At 47.4% G+C, this 21472-nt stretch overlaps 1 protein-coding gene across 5 annotated transcripts in view; it reads right to left on the reverse strand.

The window, feature by feature from the left end:
- Nucleotides 1-21472, reverse strand: part of NRP2 (neuropilin 2) — a 138806-nt gene that overhangs the window by 62257 nt on the left and 55077 nt on the right. For all 5 annotated transcript variants that reach the window (XM_016227234.3, XM_029069931.2, XM_007666678.4 and 2 more), the window contains exons 4-8: nt 21203-21433; nt 19653-19808; nt 19148-19317; nt 17228-17383; nt 2930-3074 (exon numbers count right to left, since the gene is read on the reverse strand). In XM_016227234.3, the coding sequence (XP_016082720.1) occupies nt 2930-3074; nt 17228-17383; nt 19148-19317; nt 19653-19808; nt 21203-21433 (858 nt within the window). The remainder of the gene's footprint in view (nt 1-2929; nt 3075-17227; nt 17384-19147; nt 19318-19652; nt 19809-21202; nt 21434-21472) is intronic.

Below are 21472 nucleotides of genomic sequence, written 5' to 3' on the forward strand. Positions count from 1 at the left end.
TTATCGGCACGACAGTGCTCCCTCGGTAACGTCCCCGGGGGTGAAACAGCGAGGTACCCAAATGCCAAGGTGCTTCCGCCAGCTGAGCTCTCGCGTCTGAGGGGCTCACAGGCAGCTAGGAGGTGTGTTGGAGCAAACGTCTTGACCCCCGGGGCCAGGTTGGGATCGCCTCCCTCTGAGTTGGAGGGTAAAGGCTGCGGGGCCCAGGCTACTCAGCCTTCTTCCCGGTGATACCCACAAGCATCCCTCCTTTCGAGCCTGCCGAGTCTGCTCAACTGTATATATTCTCATTACCCTATCTATTTTGTTAATGAAATGTACATCGCCTCGATTCTATTTAGTTGCCATTGTTTTTACGAGACGTTGTTCCCCTCGACTCTATTTATCGCCATCGTTCTCGTCCGTCCGTCTCCCCCGATTAGACCGTGAGCCCGTCAAACGGCAGGGACTGTCTCTATCTGTCGCCGACTTGTTCATTCCAAGCGCTTAGTACAGTGCTCTGCACATAGTAAGCGCTCAATAAATACTATTGAATGAATGAATGTGTCTGGGGGTGGCAAGGCAATGGCTGGAGGGAGGAAGGAGGCGGCCTCTGAGGGAGGATGCAGTGTCTGCCCCCCGCTTTGCCGGCCAAGGCCCGGGGCCCGGCTCGTGGTCCCCAGAAATGAAGTCGCCGGATGAGGCAGGTAAGATGCACCCCCGTCTCCATGCATTGAGCTGCCCCATTCCCAGAGGAGGGATCCAAAGGCTGGGGGAGATGAGGGGGGAGCTGATGCAATATGGACGCAAGCCTGGCGGGATATGGGACAGTGGAGAGCTCATTGTGGGCAGGGGACACGTCTACCAACTCTGTTACATCAAACTCTCCCAAATGCTTAGTACAGTGCTCTGCACACTGTAAGCACTCAGTAATAATAATTACGGTATTTGTTAAGTACTTACTAGATGGCAGACACTGTACTAAGCACTGGGGTAGAGAGAAGCAAATTGGATTGGATACGGTCCCAGTTCCACATGTGGGCTCCTAGTCTCAATCCCCATTTTACAGATGAGGTAACTGAGGCACAGAGAAGTTAAGTGATTTGCCCAAGGTCACACGGCAGACGGTGGCAGAGCTGGGTATTCCACTGATTTATTGGTTGACTGAGAGGCAGATACTCTCTGTGACATCTGCCCAAATCAAGAGCATCCAGTCAGTTGAAGTATCAGCCCCTTAGCTTGGAACTTCCATTTCCTCTATATAATAATAATAATACTTGTATTGTTAAGCGCTTACTATGTGTCAAGCACTGTTCTAAGCACTGGGTTAGATACAAGGTAATCAGGTTGTCCCACATGGGGCTCACAGTCTAAATCCCCATTTTCCAGATGAGGTAACTGAAGCCCAGAGAAGTTAAGTGGCTTGCCCGAGGTTACAGAGCAGACAATAATAATGGTGGTATTTGTTAAGCGCTTACTATGTGCAGAGCACTGTTCTAAGCGCTGGGGTAGCCACAAGGGAATCAGGTTGTCCCACGTGGGGCTCACAGTCTTAATCCCCATTTTACAGATGTGGTAACTGAGGCACAGAGAAGTTAAGTGACTTGCCCACAGTCACACAGCTGACAAGTGGCAGAGCCGGGATTCGAACCCATGATCTCTGACTCCAAACCCGTGCTCTTTCCACCGAGCCACGCAAGTGGCAGACCCAGGATTAGAACCCATGTCTTCTGACTCCCAAGCCGGTGCTCCTTCCACTCAGCCACGCCGCTTCTCTACGTCTTAGGAATAGTACAAACCCGGGAAGGGTTACCCTATTTTAGTGTCTTTGCATGCAGGCAAGGCACTGAGGTACTGTGAGGTTGGCAGGGAGGTCCAAACTAGAACTGGGAGACAGTGGGTGGCCTAGTGGAAAGAGGAAAGGATTTGAAATCAATCAATCAGTGATATTTATATTTATGGAGTGCTTACTATGTGCAGAGCACTGTACTAAGCACTTGGGAGAGTACGATATAATTAGGGACACATTCCCTGTTCATAACGAACTCACAGTCTAGAGGGACAGACAGGCAGACAGATAGATTGAGTGTCAGGAGACGCAGATTCTAGTTCCAGTTTCACCACTTGCTTGTTGTGTAACCTTGGACAAGTCGCTTAACTGCTCTGTGCCTCAGTTTCTTCCTCTTAGACTGTGAGCCCCATGTGGAACAAGGACTGAATTTGATGTGATTACTGTGCATCTAATCCAGAATTTAGTACAATGCTTGGTACATAAGACCCACTTAATAAATACCATCATTAGCATTGTTGTGGTTATTGTTGTTGATGATGATGATTGTTTTAGATCTCATTATTAGTAAGACTTGTTTTCGCTTATCTTCATTGTGTTCTGTACCTTTAAGAGTATGCTATCTTGGACAGCCTAACCAGTTTAACATTAAATAGGTTTTCAAGAACATAAAATTAAAAGAAAAGAAAAAGAATGCTTGTCCTTTCAAGGCTGCAAAGAAATAAATGTGAATATGATATGCTTTAAAATAGTGTAAATAATGCCAATAATGCTTTCAAGGGGACAGCATGCTGTACTGATTCAGTTTCCTCATCTGTAAAATTGGTATTAAATTCCTGTTCTCTCTCTCCTCTCAACTGGGAGCCCCATGTGGGATGGGAACTGTTTCTGATCTGATTAGTTTGTATCTGTCCCAGCGTTTAGGACAATGCTCGACACATAGTAGGTGCTTAAAAAATATAACCATCATTTTAATATTATTCTTTTTAATAACTAAAATGGGGGGAAGTATAAAGGAATGAAGGAATTCTGGTAGAAAAGGAGCTGCATTTACTGTGAGGAAAGGGGTTTCCTTTTTGATATGAATTCAGCAAGCTGCACTTTGGAAAGAAAGCGGGGCATCAGGGAAGACGAAAGGAAAAGGAAGCGAAGGGATCGAACCTGTAATCCGACAGCCAAAGAGCTCCAGCCTCAGGGCGATGCCCGTGTGCCAGGTCTGAGGACGGATTCGGATGAAACGAGTCAGCACCGGAGTGGGAATCTTGTTCAGAACCACTTCTGTCGCGTCAGTGTTGGCTTGAAAGATCTATAGGAAGACAGAGAAAGGGTGCTGCTGAGATCCCATCTAAACATAGCCAAGTCCTTCTGGAGGAAAGACTGAAGTTGAAAAATTCTGCTCCGATCGATTTTTCTTAACTTTAAAGAAGAGTCCATTTTTTAAAGATTATAGGAAACATGCCTGCTTTTCCCCACTGCCCTTTACTTGAGACTGGCAAACGGAAGCACAATTTTGCATCTGGGCTGAGCCCAAGCGCAGAGAACATTAGTTCCAGAGAAAGGCACTTTGGAAGTAGCAAACACCTGAAAGCGAGAGGGAGAAAATACTCAATATTCTGGACCCCGGGGCAAGATTCAGTCTTTCCGGGGTCCCTCACCAACCCTGGACTCACCTCTGAGGGCCTGAAAATCACAGAAGTGTGTTAGATGATGAGCATGCCTTAGGTTATGTAGTCCTCACCTCACAAAGCACCTTTAACAGAAAGCCGCAGTCCCCAGGACTGGTTCTGGGTGGAGATGATCCCCCCCCTCCCCGAACGCTTCCTTTGCTCCAGAGCCACTGCGTTCCCCTTTTAGGTCTCTGCAAACTGGGGTGCTGCTTCCAAGCGACGGAACTAGACAGCAGAAGCCACATCTGCTCCAGGCCAGCTGAACAACCAGACTGTCCACTATGACTCTGAACAAGCAGCCACCTCCGCCTGCGGTTCTGTCTCAACCTCCACCCCGGACATGTTGAGCGGCCTTAGAAATTCTATCACCTGCTCTGGGCCTCAGTTCCCTAATCTGTAAAATGGGATAAAGCGGTAATAACCTCTGTTCCTCTCTTATTTACAGGGAGACCCAAATAAGACCACCGATGGGAAAGAAGTTCCCAAAGTCAACTGATTTCTGTGAATGCATGACTTTCATCTGAATACACACACACATACACACACAGAGTATAAGCTTCTTATGAGCAAGGAATGTGTCTCTTGGTTCTCATGTACTTTCCCAAGCATGTGACTCAATCAATCAGTCAATGGTATTCACTGAGTGCATACTGGGTTCATAGCACTGTACTAACGTACTACACACTTGGGAGAGTACAATACAGTTCGTCGACATGATCCCTGCCCACAATGAGTTTCCATGCTCCACAGAGTCTATTACCGCTACTATTTTAATAATAATAATAATGTTGGTATTTAAGCACTTACTATGTGCAGAGCACTGTTCTAAGCGCTGGGGTAGACACAGGGGAATCAGGTTGTCCCCCGTGGGGCTCACAGTCTTCATCCCCATTTTACAGATGAGGTAACTGAGGCAGAGAGAAGTGAAGTGACTTGCCCACAGTCACACGGCTGACAAGTGGCAGAGCTGGGATTCTAACTCATGACCTCTGACTCCAAAGCCCGTGCTCTTTCCACTGAGCCACGCTGCTTCTGCTTACTATGCTAGGGTAGTGAAAAATTTGCAAAACACTTTATATGTTCCAAGCGCTCCACAAACATCCTATCAGTTATTACGCAACACTTTAATAAGCGGATATTCCACAATTTGAAGAACGATATGAAGATGATATTGGTTTATTCAAAAGGGCGTATTCTTCATCGAGTCCACTCTTCCGAGGTAAGGAGTCACCCTGATCATCAACCAACTATTGCAGAATCTGCACCCGGCTAATTAAAAGTTCAAGTTTTCCCGCCCGTGGTGTTTCAAACTAATAAGGCTTTCCGTCCATCCCACACAAGTACTCACTTGTGTGTGTGTAGGTCCCTATACAAAGCACGCAAATGCATTCCAAGTTCTACTTAGCCATTCTTGTAATGTAGACTGCCCAAACAACCCCCAAAGCCCCCTTGGACTTCCTTTCAGAACAGTTCCCTCAATCCAGTGAAATCCATCCTCACCGGGACCAACAAATGGGCCTCTAAATGGGGAGAAAGGTTTGCAGGGCATCTTCTGAATCGACATGGCAGAAGCAAGCTGCTCACTCTCCAGATGGCCAAGATCAATAGCTACCATATGGACCTTATGCTTTTCTTTTGCTCCCCATTTTTTTTTAATAGTGGGAGTCAGCTGACTCATGTTTCTGTTTTGGTTTTCAAGGCCACAGCGTATAGAATCGAAAAGAAATCCAACATCGTAGTTTTATTGTGCAGTGATCCAAGCTGGGGCCTCGAAGAAAGGCATTCCTTCTGGAGAAGCGAGGTGGGTCTTCTAGTTCAGTAGCACGGCTTAGTGGATAGAGCACGGGCCTGGGAGTCAGAAGGACATGGGTTCTAATCCCGACTCCACCGCTTGTCTGCTGTGTGGCCTCGGGCAAGTCACTTAAGTTCTCTGTGCCTCAGTTCCCTCATCTGTAAAATGGGGGTTGAAACTATGAGCCCCATGCGGGACAGGGACTGTGTCCAACCCAATTTGCTTGTATCCACCCCAGTACTGGCTCAGTGGCAAGAGTCTGGGTCTGGAAGTCGGAGGTCATGGGTTCGAATCCCGGCTCTGCCACTTGTCAGCTGTGTGACTGTGGGCAAGTCACTTAACTTCTCTGGGCCTCAGTCACCTCATCTGTAAAATGGGGATTAAGACTGTGAGCCCCACATGGGACAACCTGATTATCTTGTATCTACCTCAGAGCTTAGAACAGTGCTCTGCACATAGTAAGCGCTTAACCAATACCAACATCATCATCATCATTACTTAGTACAGTTCCTGGCACGTGGTGGGCCCTTAACATAAACCACAATGATCATGATGATAATTATTATAATTCAGTGTCCTGGAGAAGGGCAGGCTGACCTCAGGACACCTCTCGGGGGGAGTGACGTCAAGGCCCCCACCCTGCTGGACATTGACGTTTCAACGGACACATAGGGAGGAGAGGGAGGGGATGGAAAGTGCCAGGGCAACAATGTAGGAGGATTCCACAGTGAGAGTTGGGCCACAAGAGGCTGAGGGCTGGCAGGAGGGAGAATACTTTATCTGCACCGCCCCCCCCACTGAGTCCACTCCTCAACCTCTAGCTGAAGGAAATGCAGAGTGCAAGCGTAGATCAGGGAGTCATTTATTTCATTAATGATGTGTATATATCTGTAATTCTATTTGTATTGATGCTACTGATGCCTGTTTACTTGTTTTGATGTCTGTCTCCCCCCTTTAAGATTGTGAGCCCGTTGCTGGGCAGGGATTGTCTCTATCTTTTGCCGAATTGTACATTCCAAGCGGTTAGTACAGTGCTCTGCACACGGTAAGCACTCACTAAATACGACCGAACGAATGAATGACATGGAACTCAGTCTAAGTAGGAGGGAGAACAGATATTGAACCCCCATTTTGAAGATGAGAGAACTGAGGCACAGAGAGGTTAAGTGGCTTGTCCAAGGACATACGGCAGCTATATGGCAGAGCTGGGATTAGAACCCAGGTCCTCTGACTCCCATGCCCATGTTCTTTCCACTAGGCAATGCGGCACTCCTCTGTGCCTGTGTTTCCTCATCTGTAATAAGGGGAATTCAATACCTGTTCTTCCTCCTTTTTAGACTGTGGGACAGAAACTGTGTCTGACCTGACCTGCATCTGCCCCAGTGCTCAGTACAGTGCTTGACACATGGTAAGTGCTTAAAAAAGACCTCTACTACTGTCGTTATTATTATTATCATTATATGAAAAAAATGATGCCCAGGTCCCTAGTGCATAGACTTCGGGTTCAAGATTCAGCTCCTCCGTGAAGCCTCTCTGGGTTCACCCTGCCTACTCCCTTTGGCCTTCAGCTGTCCCGCTTCCCCCATTATTCAAAATTTGTATGCCCTTTCCACAGTTTCACTGGTTATGTGCACAAAGATATGGGTGTTTTTTTCCCTGTTCCCTACAGTAGAACACAAATCCCTTGAGGACCAGGAATGTGGACTGCCCCTGCTCCCACCCAGCATGGGGGCTCTGCCCACCAAGGGCACCCAAACACTCTGGTCAGCAACTGACCAAATGTCCCAAGCATTCTTCAGACTTTCAAGTGACTCTGGGCCAAGCAGAGAGAGGTGTTAATACTCCTCTTGGCTCCAAGAATTGGATTTTTTTGCACTCCTTCTCGTGAGGACTGAGGGGCAGGGAAGGAAAAAATAGAACCAAAAGCTCGAGATGGGGAGGGAAGGTGATCACGGCAATCGTAAGGGGTGGAAGAAAAGTGGAGGGGAGAGGCCTGGGTGGGAGGAACCAGGCCTCCTGGGAGCTTCAGTCGATTAATGTACATTGATGCTGGTGGTTTTGGAGGAGGAGATAGCGGTGATGTTGGAGGAGATGAACGGTGGTGGAGATTTTGGGGGTAGTGGAGAGACCGGTATGTTGGAAGAGATGGTGGTGTTGGGGAAGGAGATGGTGATGAGAAGATGATGGTGGTGGAGGAGATGGTGGGGGAGAGGATGTTGGGGGGGGAAGAAGATAATAATGATGGTATTTGTTAAGCGTGGCTCAGTGGAAAGAGTCCAAGCTTGGGAGTCAGAGGTCATGGGTTCAAATCCTGGATCTGCCACCTGTCAGCTGTGTGACTGTGGGCAAGTCACTTTACTTCTTTGTGCCTCAGTTCCCTCATCTGTAAAATGGGGATGAAGATTGTGAGCCTCACGTGGGACCACCTGATGACCCTATATCTACCCCAGCGCTTAGAACGGTGCTCTGCACATAGTAAGCGCTTAACAAATACCAACATTATTATTATTATTATTATTATTAAGTGCTTAGAACAGTGCTTGGCACATGGTAAGCACTTAGCAAATACCATCAGTATTATCATTATTATTAAGCGCTTCCCATGTGCCAAGCACTGTTCTAAGCAATGGGATAGACACAAGGTAATCAGGTTGTCTTATGTGGGGCTCACAGTCTTAATCCCCATTTTACAAATGAGGTAACTGAGGCACAGAGAAGTTAAGCGACTTGCCCAAAGGCACACGGCGGATAAGTGATGGAGCCGGGATTAAACCCCACAACTTCCGACTCCCAACCCCATGCTCTTTTCACTAAGCCACACTGCTTCTCTATAATGGTAATAGAAAAGTGATGGTGGAGGAGATGGTACTGGCGGAAGAGACGGTGGTGGTGTACGTGATGGTGGTGGTGGAGAACACGGTGGTGGAAGAGATGGGGTTGCGGAGAAGATGGGGGTGATGGAGGAGATGAGGCTGGAGATGAGGGTGGTGGAGAAGATGGTGGTGGTGGAAGAAATAGGTGGTGGGAGGAGATGGGGGGTGATGGAGGAGATGGGGCTGGAGATGAGGGTGGTGGAGAAGATGGTGGTGGTGGAAGAAATAGGTGGTGGGAGGAGATGAATGGTGGATGGTGGCTTGTGATGAAGGGTGAGGAGGAAAGGGTGATGGAGGAGGTGGTCTCGGTGGAGAAGGTTGTGTTCGTATCGGAGATGGTAGTAATGGGGCAGTGGTAGGGGCAAGATGAAGGAGTCAACCCTGACCCAACTCTGAGGCCTCCATTAACTCGCTTTCATTCCCGCTGGCTGTTGTGCCTTGCAGGTTGAAGAAGAGAAATGGAAGGATTTAACCGCAGGAGAGCACCATTATTACGGCTCTTCTACGCACCAACCCGCTGAGGCATAGAAGGTTCCGGCGGGGAGGGAGGGCATTGAGCAATACATCCAGGACAGACCCAGTCAGCAGTCGGTGGCACGCCGAGAACTCCACTCTACGTGGGCTCTGCCGGGCGCCCTCTGTGCCCGTGGCATTCATTAGCGGGTGCTAAGCAGCTGATTTGCAAAAGAGCTTTATTTGCAAATGTGAGTATTTAATTGGGGTTTTGAGTGCATTTGAACTTTAACACAGCCACTAATCTGCAGCCTATAGATCATGCTGGGACCATTTAGAAACCCAGCACGTCTTATGTGTTTTTAATATCCTATTTCATCCTCTGACCCACCCCCTTATCCTTTCTCAGCCTTGGCAGAGAAACCAAACCTTTTTTCTTCCTCCCTCAGTGATAGGTAGAGTGTTTCTGTAGACTGCCTTACAGAAGGTGTATATGGTGTGCATCTGCCTACGTCTGGTGTACGTTTACTGTTGCGTCTGCCTCTAATCTGGGTAAGAGTGGGTGGGTCGGGTGGTTTGCTGTGGAGGGGAAGTGAAAAAGGCATCCTTCCCTTTGTGAAGTCTCTGGCCTTAGATACCTCCCCTCCCCTGCACAAGACAGTCCCACTGCTACCTCAGAACCTGAGGGAAACTGTGAAATGGTCCACCTCACCCCGCCATCTTGCCTGGCCTGGTTAGGTTCATCTTAACCTTCCTCCTTGGTTCACACCGTAGCTCAAGCCACATCTCTTCTGGGAGCATATCCCAGGTGAGGAGCTAACCGTGGCGGCTTACGCGGCCCTAAAGCTGCGGGAGCAAAGTTAACGGCTTCCCCCAGCTCCAGGGCTCAATCCGTGGAGTCGGTGGAGCCAGCAGGCCCACAGAGCAGACCCGTGCCAATTTCATCCTCAAATAGATCTTCAGGAAGGAACAGCCCTTAAGATACCTATTCCACTGGTTCCTGACCTACAGACAGAAGCTTTTCCTGTCAAAATCAAATCTCCCCTGAGCGCATCATCATCGTTGTCATGAAATATTTACTGATGCCCATGAGATCATGGCACTGTAGCAGATTCTATGGTCCTCAACCTGTTTCAGAGAGGTAAGAATTTACAGCACATGAAGTCAGTTATAAGCTTGGATATAATAAGAATTAGAAGGCCTTGTTTTATGATTAGTGATTTCATTTTTCTAAAGGACTTAAACATCAATTATCTCATTTTATCCTCATAATATCTCTGTGAGGCAAAGGTTATTATTTTACAAATGAGGAAATTGAGGGTCAAGGAAGTAAAGCGACTTGCTCCAAATCTCATAGCAGGACAGGGACAGAACTGGGACTAGAACTCAGGTCTCCAGCTTCATGAACTTTCCACCAAACCAGGACTCTAAACTCCCTAAGTAAGTAGGAGGTCAATTCTTCTGATATATGGATTCATGGCTTCTCATTATTTGTACAACCTCCAATTTAAATAGACTAGCAGCATTACTGATGGGGAGATCTTGAGCTGATTCTTTCTACACTGCACTATCTGAATATGGCCAGATCACTGTTCTAAAAGAAACGAGGAAATCTTTCAAGGCAACCTTCTTTAATCTGGAAACCAAGCTAGACACTATGTATGGGATATTGTTTTTTAATAATTATTTCCCTTCACAAATAAATGTTTTACTGCCTCACTGTTTCTCCCTTTAAATCTTTTTGGCACAGTTCGCATGCTTTAGAGGGAGGAAGGAGGGCAGGCTCGTGGCAGAAGCTGGAAAGCCATTAACAAATTTTAGAAATCATCCAAGAAACAGAAGCCATTCATCTTTTCTGAGCTACCGAGAGGCTGTCGGCTCTCCACCCTTTCCTTATGTTTACTCTGAACCCAGTCATACATGTAAAAATGAATCATTAATCAACGGATGCCATCCTGCTTAATTAATCCATGGTGTAGAACTAGTGGAGGGAAGCATGTGATCAGGTTGATGTTAAAGTGCAGGGCTTCCCCTCCAACTCCACCCTCGTTGATGACATCTCCCTTAAAACTTCCCTTTAAGAGTTGGGAGAAATTCTTTTTCTGAACTGCTTTCATTCCAGAGAGTGTGGGAACCTTGCCAGATTCACAGTCAGAAGTGAAACAGAGCAGTCATCACAGTAGTCATTTATGGCCACAGTGACCTCTGCCTCTATTTTAAGGCTGGTTTTTTTTTTTGTCAGGTGGTTCCTCTGGACACAAAGAGAGAGCGGGAAAGGGCTATCTGCGGGTGCTTGATCCCATCTGTGTCTCTGAATGTTTGTGTCTGCCTTGCCGGACCTACTAGATTTACTGCAGGATTATGTTACCCCCACAGAGACACTGAGCCCTGGAACAATGCCTACTAATAGGATTAGGGTTTCAGGGTTTGAGAGAGAAAAGCGCAAAGGGAGTAAGAAGTTGGTGCATCCCCTAGATAATTTGGGGTGTATGGGAGGTGAAGAGGAAGAAGAAGGAGAGTCCAAAGAAAAACAGAATTTTGGAACTAAGGCTCTTGGGAATAGTTCTGGATTGCTACTTGGGGATTTGAGATTGAAACATGACTTCTGCTCAGATCAGTGAGAAGCAGTATGGCCTATTGGAAAGAGCACAGGACTGGGAGTCAAAGATCTGAGTTCTAATTCTGACTGCCATTTGTCTGCGATGCGACTTCTCTGTATCTCAGTTTCTTTATCTGTAAAATGGGGATTCAATACCTGTCTTCCCTCTTATTTAGACTGTGAGCCCCAAGTGGGACAGGAACTGGGTCCAACTTAATTAGGGTGTATCTACCCTAGAGCTTAGAACAGTTCTTGTCATCTAGTAAGTGTTTAAATGCCACTTTCATTATTATTCTAATTACTGAGGAGCTGAATAAAGAGTTCTCCACATCCAAGAATGAGCTTCCTCTGAGATATAGACATGTCTCCTAAATCCTGGAGAAAACATTGCTACACACTTGCTTCTCTTCCCTCATTGGTTTCTATTTACTAAGAACCACTCAGTCTGCTCAGGACCTTCAGAAATGTTGGATCCGAAAGACACTGGCTTTATCTAGAGGAGGTGATTCAACATCCAAAGACCTGGGATGAAATACCAGGGTATTTTGCTGTAGAAGGCTGGTTGATAATTAGGTCTTCCCTTAAGCTTCCTAAAAGTAGAGACAAGTGGATAAAGGAAAACTCAATTGCCTGCCAAGAGGGCCCTAAATGTTTTTTTAGATATCGTAATTGAAGCATTCACTAAACAAGAGATATGTCATTAAGTAGGACTGATATCAGAAACACAAGCCCGTTTTGGTAAGCGAATGATAATCTGACTTTCCTGGGTGTATTTGAGATCATATTTAAAACTTCCAAAAGCCGATAGCCATCACCAAGTGCTAGTTTAGGGGGTGAGTCACATCCTAATCTTATTTACAATAAACGACATTACAAAAACGAGTTGAGAACAGCAAGTCATGACTAGAAAATTAGTCGCCTTTTTACTGCATCCAAATTATTCCATGTTAATTCCATTTTAAACTGGGCCTTCCTCCTGCCTATTACCCCAGAGTCAGGAGGTGCTATATAAGCATAATTCAATGGCAAAACTTGCACTTCCCCTTTAGCAGAACATAAAAAGTTTTACAGTCAGCAGGGGATTCCAACATCATATGATAAATTTCTAAGTGGAACTAGAGTAAAAGTCCCCTGTTCTTTCTCTTTCTCTCTCGTTGGGATGAGATGGCTGTGAAAAGATACAACGTGGGGAAGACTGTGTCAATCGCATGGCAAATTGTTTGTGTCCACTGCAGCAACAGTCTGGATTCCGGTGGTTAAATCCTGGCCCGAGAATTGGGAGCATTTGGGTCTGGTTCCTGCTCCCCCATTAACTTCCTATGCCCATGGACAAGTGACTAAGCTAGTTTGGGATTGCGTTTCCACATTAAGAAAAAGGCCCCTGGATTCCCCTATGGGCTACCAATGAAGGCCGATGAGAAGTTGCCTGAGAAGCTCTCTGGGGGCTTCTTGGTGTGAGGCTTAGTGGAAAGCCTGGAAGGAGTGGCTTGTGTGTGAGTCAGAAGACCTGGGTTCTAATTCTAGCTCTGCCATTTGCCTCCTGTGTGACCTGGGGCAAGCCTTTAACCTTAGCCTCGGTTTCCTCATCTGTAAAACAGAGACTAAATACCTGGTCCTCCTGCCCTTAGACTGTGAGCCCTATGTGAGAAAGGTACTGTGTCTGATTTGATTATCATGCACCTACCCAACGCTTAATATAGTGTTTGATATATAATATGCCCTTGAGAAATGCCCCAATTATTATTATTCTTGGTAGCACACCTCCACCCCACCCCTAATCCAGGGGCAGTATTTTGATATCAAGCTGAATTTCCCCCTATCACTGTCCCCTCTGGTTTCTACCTCAGAAACCCTTCGTGGTTGGATTCTTTTCTTCCCCCGTGTCTCCCCCAGTGCTTAGAACAGTGCTCTGCACATAGTAAGCGCTTAACAAATACCAACATTATTATTATTATTATCAGAAAGCTGTCTCTCTCAGCCCTTCAGAGCAGTGCTGAACAGTTTCAATAAAAATCACAAATGAGAATGACAGTGACACTAATGATTCAATAAATCGATGCAATTTCTAGGTCCCTCTCTTTACCTTCCAGCCATCCCTCTACTCTCCCCGATCCTCCTTCTGCACCACCGTGGTCACTCCACATCTGCTGCTCTGGGCCCTGACCCCAGCCAAAGATCAATCTGGAAGGAACCCAATCAAAGCACAAATCCCTCATTCAGACTGAGATGGATCTGATTATCTTTAATCTAACCGAGTGCCTAGTACAGTGTTTGACACATAGTAAAGCACTTAACAAATACCACTATCATTATTATCGTTACATAATTATTAATAAGAATAAACACTAGAGTTATTTTTTTACCAAGAGCCTAAACTAGATTATTTAACAATAGTAATAATACTAATTAGAATTACGGTACTTTGTTAAGCACCATGGGACTCACTAAGGGAGGGAGTAGTATTTAATCCTCAATTCACAGATGAGGAAATTGAGGCATAAAGACATTTACTGCTTAATACAGTGTTCTGCACGCAGTAAGCACTCAGTAAATATGATTGAATGAATGAATGAATTAAATAACTCACCCAAAGTTATATAACAGATAAGTGATAGAGCTGGGATTAGGACTCAGTCCTCTGACTCACATGCAAACCTGTGCTCTTTCCACTAGGCCACGCCGCTTGGGGGTGGCAAGTCTACCTGGCAAAGACGAAGGCATCAGAAGACTGTGAGCCCGATGTTGGGTAGCGATTGTCTCGATTTGCTGCCGAATTGTACTTTCCAAGCTCTTTGTACAGTGCTCTCCACACAGTAAGTTCTCAATAAATACGACCGAATGAATGAAAGTGATTGTGTTTGGAGGATATCAAGGAGATGCATCTGAAATGATTCGTCCACCCAGAGGGCTCCCTACACCATGACAGTTTTCTGCTTTCTGGTTTTACTGTGAAACTACTGTGGTTTCACTCTCTTACTGCAACCCACCTCTTACTACAACCCGGCCTGAATGGTAACCTTCTCAGTGTACCTCGATCTCTTGTATCTCGCCACCGTCCTCTCACCCACGTCCTGCCTCTGGCCTGATCCGTCCTCCCTCCTCATGTCTGACAGACAATTGCTCTTCCCCTCTTCAAAACCTTATTGAAGGCACAACTCCTCCAAAAGGCCTTCCCTAAGTCCTCCTTTCCTCTTCTCCCGCTTCCTTCTGTGTCGCTCTAACTTGCTCCCTCTATTCATCCCCCTTCCCAGCCTCACGGCACTTACGTACATATCTGTGATTTATTTATTTATATTAATGTCTGTCTCCCCTTCTATACTGTAAGCACACTGTGGGAAGGGAATATATCTGTTAATTGGTATATCGTACTCTCCCCAGTACTTAGAAGAGCGCTACGCACACCGTAAGTGCTCAATAAATATGACTGACTGACTGAATATGGATGAGGGGGGCCTTGGCCCCAGGGATAACCATGGTTGTCACATTTTCGGCACGTTTACTTGGGCCTGGATCTGGGTAGAGGTCACACACACGCACTCTGCAACAAAACTCCACCTAGCCAAAAGGATGCTTGACGTGTCCCTGGCCGAAGAGTAATCACCGTTTCCTCCGGAGAGCCTGCTGTCACCTGTTGAATGTGATAAGACAGCAAGGGCAGGTTGCCTGGAAAAGGAGGGCTTGGAAGGGATTTGATGAGTCCTGATGGCCTGGCAGCCAGAGAACAGTTCCACTCCTGGCCTCTGCCTCTCTGTCCCCTCCCTGGGCCGAAAACAGTCGGTTTGCAAGGAAAAGTCTCCAGCCATCGCCTGCTGCTCTGAGCTCTCATTAATCTTGTTTCCCTTCCAGTTTCACTCCTCCCTTCCCTTTGGTGCACTGTATTAATGCTGACAGTGGTTGGGGAGTTTCAGGCTTGTTTCCCCAGTTCTGCAGAGAGCAACTCATCCTCTCCTTCACCTTTTTCTCTGCGCCGTAAACCACAGAGAACATTTCAGTCCCGCTTCCCGCCCGCTCCGGTCCACAGGCTGCCCCACACCCAGCTTGCTGCTCTACTACGTCTCGCTTTCTGAATCTCCGTTTTTGAAACCCACCACTTAGCACCAGTCAGCCTGGCACCGGGCCATCTTACCCAGGCAGCGGAAAGGAACCCAGAGGTCGGTCTAACGGGCTGACGCATCGAGAGGCAAGCGGGCACGGCGAGGCAGCCACCCATCCCCTGCCTCCCTCGGCCTCACCCCGTCTGGTCCTCCCTCCCGCCTCCACCTCATGGCAGGAAATCAAACTGCGGCAGACTTGACAAATCTATTTGGCACGGTGCGTGCAACGATTTCAGTCTGAACCGGGCTCAGCGCTGCACTGATGCACCATGAACAGTGTGGAATCTGCACATTAAATACAGACATCTGGGAGTTTTGCTAATGAAAAAACAGCAGAGATGAGCGACGAAGGGGTAGCTCTTCTGCTTGATGCTTTGGACGATGGAGTTTGTGGAGTAAATTCCTGGCTGGAGGCACGGGGACGGATGTAGGAGGCTCGAGGGGCTTGCGTGTATATTAGCTATCTTCCAGGCATCCAGAGGAAGAATCAAAAGTTGGAAAGATGAGAGAGACTGAGGGGCAGATCAAACTTGGGTTTAGTCTAAAAGGACATACGGGAAGAAATGCAACTGAAGGAGATCCAGTCAAATTCCAATTAAATTTCCAAAAGCAAATGGGGTTTCAATACTTAGTCTCCCTCCTACTTGGACTTGTGTATCCCAAGAGGAACAGGGAGTGTGTCCAACCTGATCATTTTGTGTCTATTCCAGTGCACACAGAAAGCGCTTAACAAATACCACAATTATTATCATTACCAATTTCATTTTAAATAACATCTGGGTCCATCTGCATGTTATTAAAATAAGTTTGGTAGATGGTACTCCTCTACTCAGGCCGGACTAATTACTGAGCTGGGGACGTGGACTCACGTTCTAGTCTTCCAAATTTTGCTACCCCACCTTGCCCATTCATTCCCTTCCCCAGCCTTTGCTGCCTCCTGCTCAGATTTGGAACCAAAGAGAGAGCTTGCCCAACAACGGCTACTGACCTGGCTCCTCGTCAAATTCCCCCAACATGGTCCAAGTCACAGATCCAAGGTCCACGTCTACCTAGCCGACTCTTCCACACCCACTCCTCCAAACGGCACATTCGCCAACAGGACACCCAAAACAAACCGTTATTACAACTATCTGCTGCTTAGTTCTCCTCCAGCCATGCCATCCTGATTCTACCCAAGGCCCAGACCCACAGAGACTCCTCTTAGTCTCCCACCAGCCCGACGCAAGCTGAGGGTATCGGACATCACCTGCGTGGTTCACTGACAGCGTGGCGGAGATCCTAAGAAAGCAACTGTCAGGGAGCAATATCCACTATCAGAGAAGAGACATTCTCAGACCACACCCCTGGAGGCTTACGGATGTAGCGGGCCCAAGCAGAGAGGAGTCCATGCATCACTGGCAGGTGTAATTGAGATTACAGATCCCATCTCTCTGACACACCGCATCTCTCCTCATTATTTATTGTCCTCTTTATTCTCCGAGACATTGCGATACCCTCGTAGGATGTTTGCCCTTTTGTTCCCAGGCCTCGCTAACTCCTGAACTGCAGTTTCATGTGGTTTTGTGATTGTTAACCCAGCATGTGGATGGGACTCCAGCTATAAATGCTCAATGAATCTTGTAGGGTGAAACATGGGCTGTAAAAGCATTTTCTTCTTCATTTGCAGTCAAAGAACACACTGCGGGCTCTCTCCGCTCTGCAAGATGCAGCACCAGGCAGGTTGATGGAGAGACTGTGTTCTTTCTTATGCTAAAGTGATTGGAAAACATTTTCAGCACAAGATTACCCCCCTCCCTCTGCCATCAATTATTTGAGCTTCATTAAACAAAACATCTTGCGCTCAGTTGAATCTGTCTTTGCCACCTTCTCCTCCCCCCCTTTTGTCTTCCCCCTCCCCCCGACGCACACCCCGCCATCTTGGCCCTCCACCTTGAGCGGCACTCCCCAACACTGTGCCGTGAACACGGGAGGGCACGTTTACCTTGTGGTTTTTGCCATGTCGGTACATCATCCAGTCTTCGCCGTTCGTACTGAGTTCCAGCTTGTAGGATTTGACATAGTAGCCATTCTGGGTCTCTCGGGAAATGGCTCCCTGGGTCGCAATGGCCGTGAGTACGGTCAGAAAACGCAGGTCCACCTGGCAGGGAGGGTAAAAGGAGGAGACAAGGTGGAGTACCAAACAGAAGGGGACAACCCCTGAAGACTAAGCTCCATGTGGGCAGGGACTGTGTCTACCAACTGTACCAAAAGCACCAAGCATTGTACTTTTCCAAGTGCTTAGTACACAGTAAACACTCAAGAGATACTACCGACTGAATGATCGATCCTCCTTTCAACACCATCACCAACAGCACTTACTGGGTCCCTAATGGGTGCTTTTCCTGCACTCTGCTTCTCAACCCATTGTGGTTTTGGTGAGTTTCAGAAAAAATAAATGACTCTTGAGAATTAGGATTCCGCTCTATCCCCTCATATGCCCATTTAAATTGTGTCAGCTTGAACATTCACGGCAGGTGCCAATCCTCTATGCCCAACTCTTTCAGAAAAAAGCTATATCAACATTCCTCCTTTAACCTCCATTTCTTCCTAAACGGAAAGTCTTTAAGTAAAATGGACTTGGGCCATCGCCTACTCCATTTCGAACTGAGTGGCCTCCCAGCCACCCTTTAATGGCAGAAGTTGGAATTCCAGCTGAGGCAGAAGCATTTCAGAATCTAGGGCCTTTCTAGGAGCCTTCCCCACCCTCTGTTTCTTTCTCTCCTTGCCGTGTTCTATGGCGAATGCACCCGGGGACCGGAAACATGCGTCTTGGACAGGCTTGTGTGGTACATCACTGTGCCAGACGATCGGGCATGAGCTATAAGTAAACACCCTGAGGGCAGGAAATGTGTCTACCAACTCTGTTCTACTGCATTCTCCCAAGAGCTTAGTACAATGCTCTGCACACAGTGAGCACTCAATAAACACGATCAACTGAGTGATTGAAAAGCAAGGGTTAGTTGTCCATGTTTGAGGCTGATAGCTCCACCCTACCACAGGGACAAAAGATGGGTCATGGTGTATTTTCAGGGTCACCTGCATAGCACCACTCGCCAGGCTTGTTCAGAAGGAAAGAAGATGACCCTCTAAATAACAGCAGTGGGGAGCCAGCCTACTCTGTCTTCATCCCCAGTAGAGAGATTTTCCCACTGGGCGGCTCCACCAGCAGCTGGCATAAATCTAATCCCAGAGCATCTTCGGGGAGGCATCCAGCGGCCCTGGCTCATTACCCTCGCGAGGGCCACTGTAAGCTTCTTGTGGGCAGGGATCACCTCTACCAACTCTGTGGTATTCTACTTTCCCAGTGCTCTGCACACAGCAGGTGCTCAATAAACACCACTGATAGATTGAAGGAATCAATCAACGGTATTTATTGAGTGCTATTATGTGTGGAGCATTGTCGCTCGGCAGAATACAATACAACAGAATGAGTAGACACATTCCCTGCCCATACTGAGTTTACAGGCTAGATGGGGAGACGGCCATTAATTTAAATAATTTATAATATATAAGTTGAAGATATGTACATAAGTGTTGTGGGGTTGGGGACTGGGCAAATACCAAATGCACAAAGGTCACAGAACCAAATGTGCAGATGAAGCGAAAGGGAGAGCGAGCCTGGGGAAAAAGAGTTTAATCAGGGGAATGCCTCTTGGAGAAGATGTAACCTGAACAGTGCTTTGGAGGTGGGCAGAGAAGGGAAGAGGGATGATTGACACAGGCTACCAAAGTCTTTTCCATTTTGTTCCCTGCAGCCAGTCAGTCACTTCTTATACCGGGAAAGGGAATCTGTCCTACGTCACAGTCCTTTCCCCCAGCCACGATCCGGAAAACCTTCACCCACTGGGATCAAGGGAAGTACCTGGAGGAACTCCTTGTTGGAGTCCAAGTTTGGGGTCCAGCCGTTGTCATCACTGTGGAGCCGGCTCTGCTGGGGAGTCCATCTCCCATCGGAGTAGGAGGAGGAGGCGCTGATCTGCTCACTGGAAATCCGGCCAGATTCCATTCCCAAAGGAACATTGCACTGGAAGTCTAAGGCAGAGTCAAGATTAACTGATAATACTACCGAGTGCCACCTCAAATCCCTGTTTCGTTCTTCCAAAAATGTCATGGTTGCTAGACCCAGGATATCCCAGAATGCAGTGCTCTGAGATGGGCCCCAGGGACTTCTGTGAGAAGGAACAAAGACCTTGTTGTCCTTCCCCACCTTCTGGTTTCCAGGCTCCTCTCTCAAAGGGCTCCCAGGACAGAACTGAGGCCTGTGAGCCTGAGGAGGTCAAATAGGTGACCTCCTTGATCAGGAAGGGCCCATCCCCTCTCCTTTCCCCATGCCCAGGGCTAGAACGGGTTGAAGAGTCCCAACTCACTTTCTGGGGGATCCTGATGCACCAGGTAGTAACGTGCAGAGAATCCATCCTTGGCCACTGCCATGTCCGTGTGAAAGGTGAGCGAGAGGATCCCTGTAGACGAGCGGATCTCCGAAGGGGTTTTAGTGCCACAGTACTTGCCGATCAGAGGGCCAACTGGGAAAGACAAAGGTCAAATCAATGACTCGGAAACAGGAGCTATTTGGCCCATCACGATACATTATTCCTTTCTTCATCTATCCAATGGGAGCTGGCAGGCGTGAACTCCGTACATCCAATTCGAATAAAGTAAGGACCAAAGGGCAGGTTTTAAGAAAACTGTTTCTATTGCTTAGCAACCAACCTTTCATAGGTTTTTTGAGCTGAGAGAGACTGATAGCTAGAAGAAATGAAAGAGCTGGTTTCACCCATTACACCAGCTGAACTCTCGCCCCATTTCTCTCCATTTCTGGATCCCTGTTCCTTCCCGGGGGGATAGGCTTTGCTTCCCCAACACTCTGAGGAAAGCACGAGCTCCAGCTACATGGCAATTGGGTAGAACTGGAATTAGAGGGGCATTAGAGGTGGAATTAGAGGTAGAATTCTACTAGAGGTAAAATTTGAGGTAGAATTAGAAGAGCAACATGGCCTAACGGCAAGAGCGCGGGCTTTGGAGTCAGAGGTCGTGGGTTCTCATCCCAGCTTCGCCACTTATCTGCTGTGTGACCTTCGTCAAGTCACTTAACCTCTCTGTGCCTCAGTTACCACATCTATAAAATGGGGCTTGAGACTGTGAGCCCCACGTGGGACAAAGTGATTACCCTGTAATTACCCCAGAGCTTACAATAGTGCTTGGCACCTAGTAAGCGCTTAACAAATACCATAATTATTATTAACTGAGGAGTCCCATCTGGGTCCCCTGCTGGGGAAACAATAGTTTCAAAACCTAGAAGCATCATGGCCTAATGGAAAGAGCACAGACCTGAGAGTCAGAGGACCTGAGTTCAAATCCCAGCTCTCTTACTGGCCTGCCATGTGACCATAGGCAAGTCACCTCCTTCCTCTGGGCCTCTGTTTCCTCATCTGTAAAATGGGGTTTCAATACCTGTTCTCCCTTGCTCATAGACTGTGAGTCCCATGTGCGCAGGGACTGTGTCTGACTTTATTTTCTTGTACCTATCCAAGTGTTTAGTTCAGTGCTCAGCATGTAGTAAGCGCTTATCAAATATTATTATCATCATCGTCATCCTAAGCCAACCCCCGCCTCCAAGTTTGCTGAACAAAATCCAAAGATCTCCAGGGCTTTAAATATCCTCACTGTCAGGAAGTGCTTCCTTATATCAATCAACAGATGGTATTTACTGAGTGCTTACTGTGTGCAGAGCACTGTACTAGGCACTTATATCTGTCCCATATTCCTCGTGCTACAATTTAAGGCAATTTCCTACAGTCCACCCTCATCTGGTGCATCTTCCAAGTAAGCACGCTCCAAATCCTCAAAACCACGGTCCTCTGTTCTGCTGTGAGGGAATGGACCCTGAGAAATGCCTCTGAGAATTACCAGTACCCACCATGAGGAATGCCATCCCAGATATCCAGCCAGTCATATTTGCAGTCTCCCTCTCCAACCTGCAAGGGATCATGCTCGAGGTCAAAGGTCAGAAACTGAAGGATGATCTCCATCTTGGGTTTGGCCAAGATGGTGAAAGTGCAGTCCAAGTTGTGGGGGTATTTATCTGGGAACCCAGGGGATTCGATGGTGCCATTGGGGCTGGTGAAGTTCCTAGAACAATCTTCAGAGCCTGTAAGAGAAGACAAAAACACAGTGTTACAGACAAAGG

Source organism: Ornithorhynchus anatinus, chromosome 7, assembly GCF_004115215.2.
Source record: "Ornithorhynchus anatinus isolate Pmale09 chromosome 7, mOrnAna1.pri.v4, whole genome shotgun sequence".
NCBI classification, from domain to species: domain Eukaryota; kingdom Metazoa; phylum Chordata; class Mammalia; order Monotremata; family Ornithorhynchidae; genus Ornithorhynchus; species Ornithorhynchus anatinus.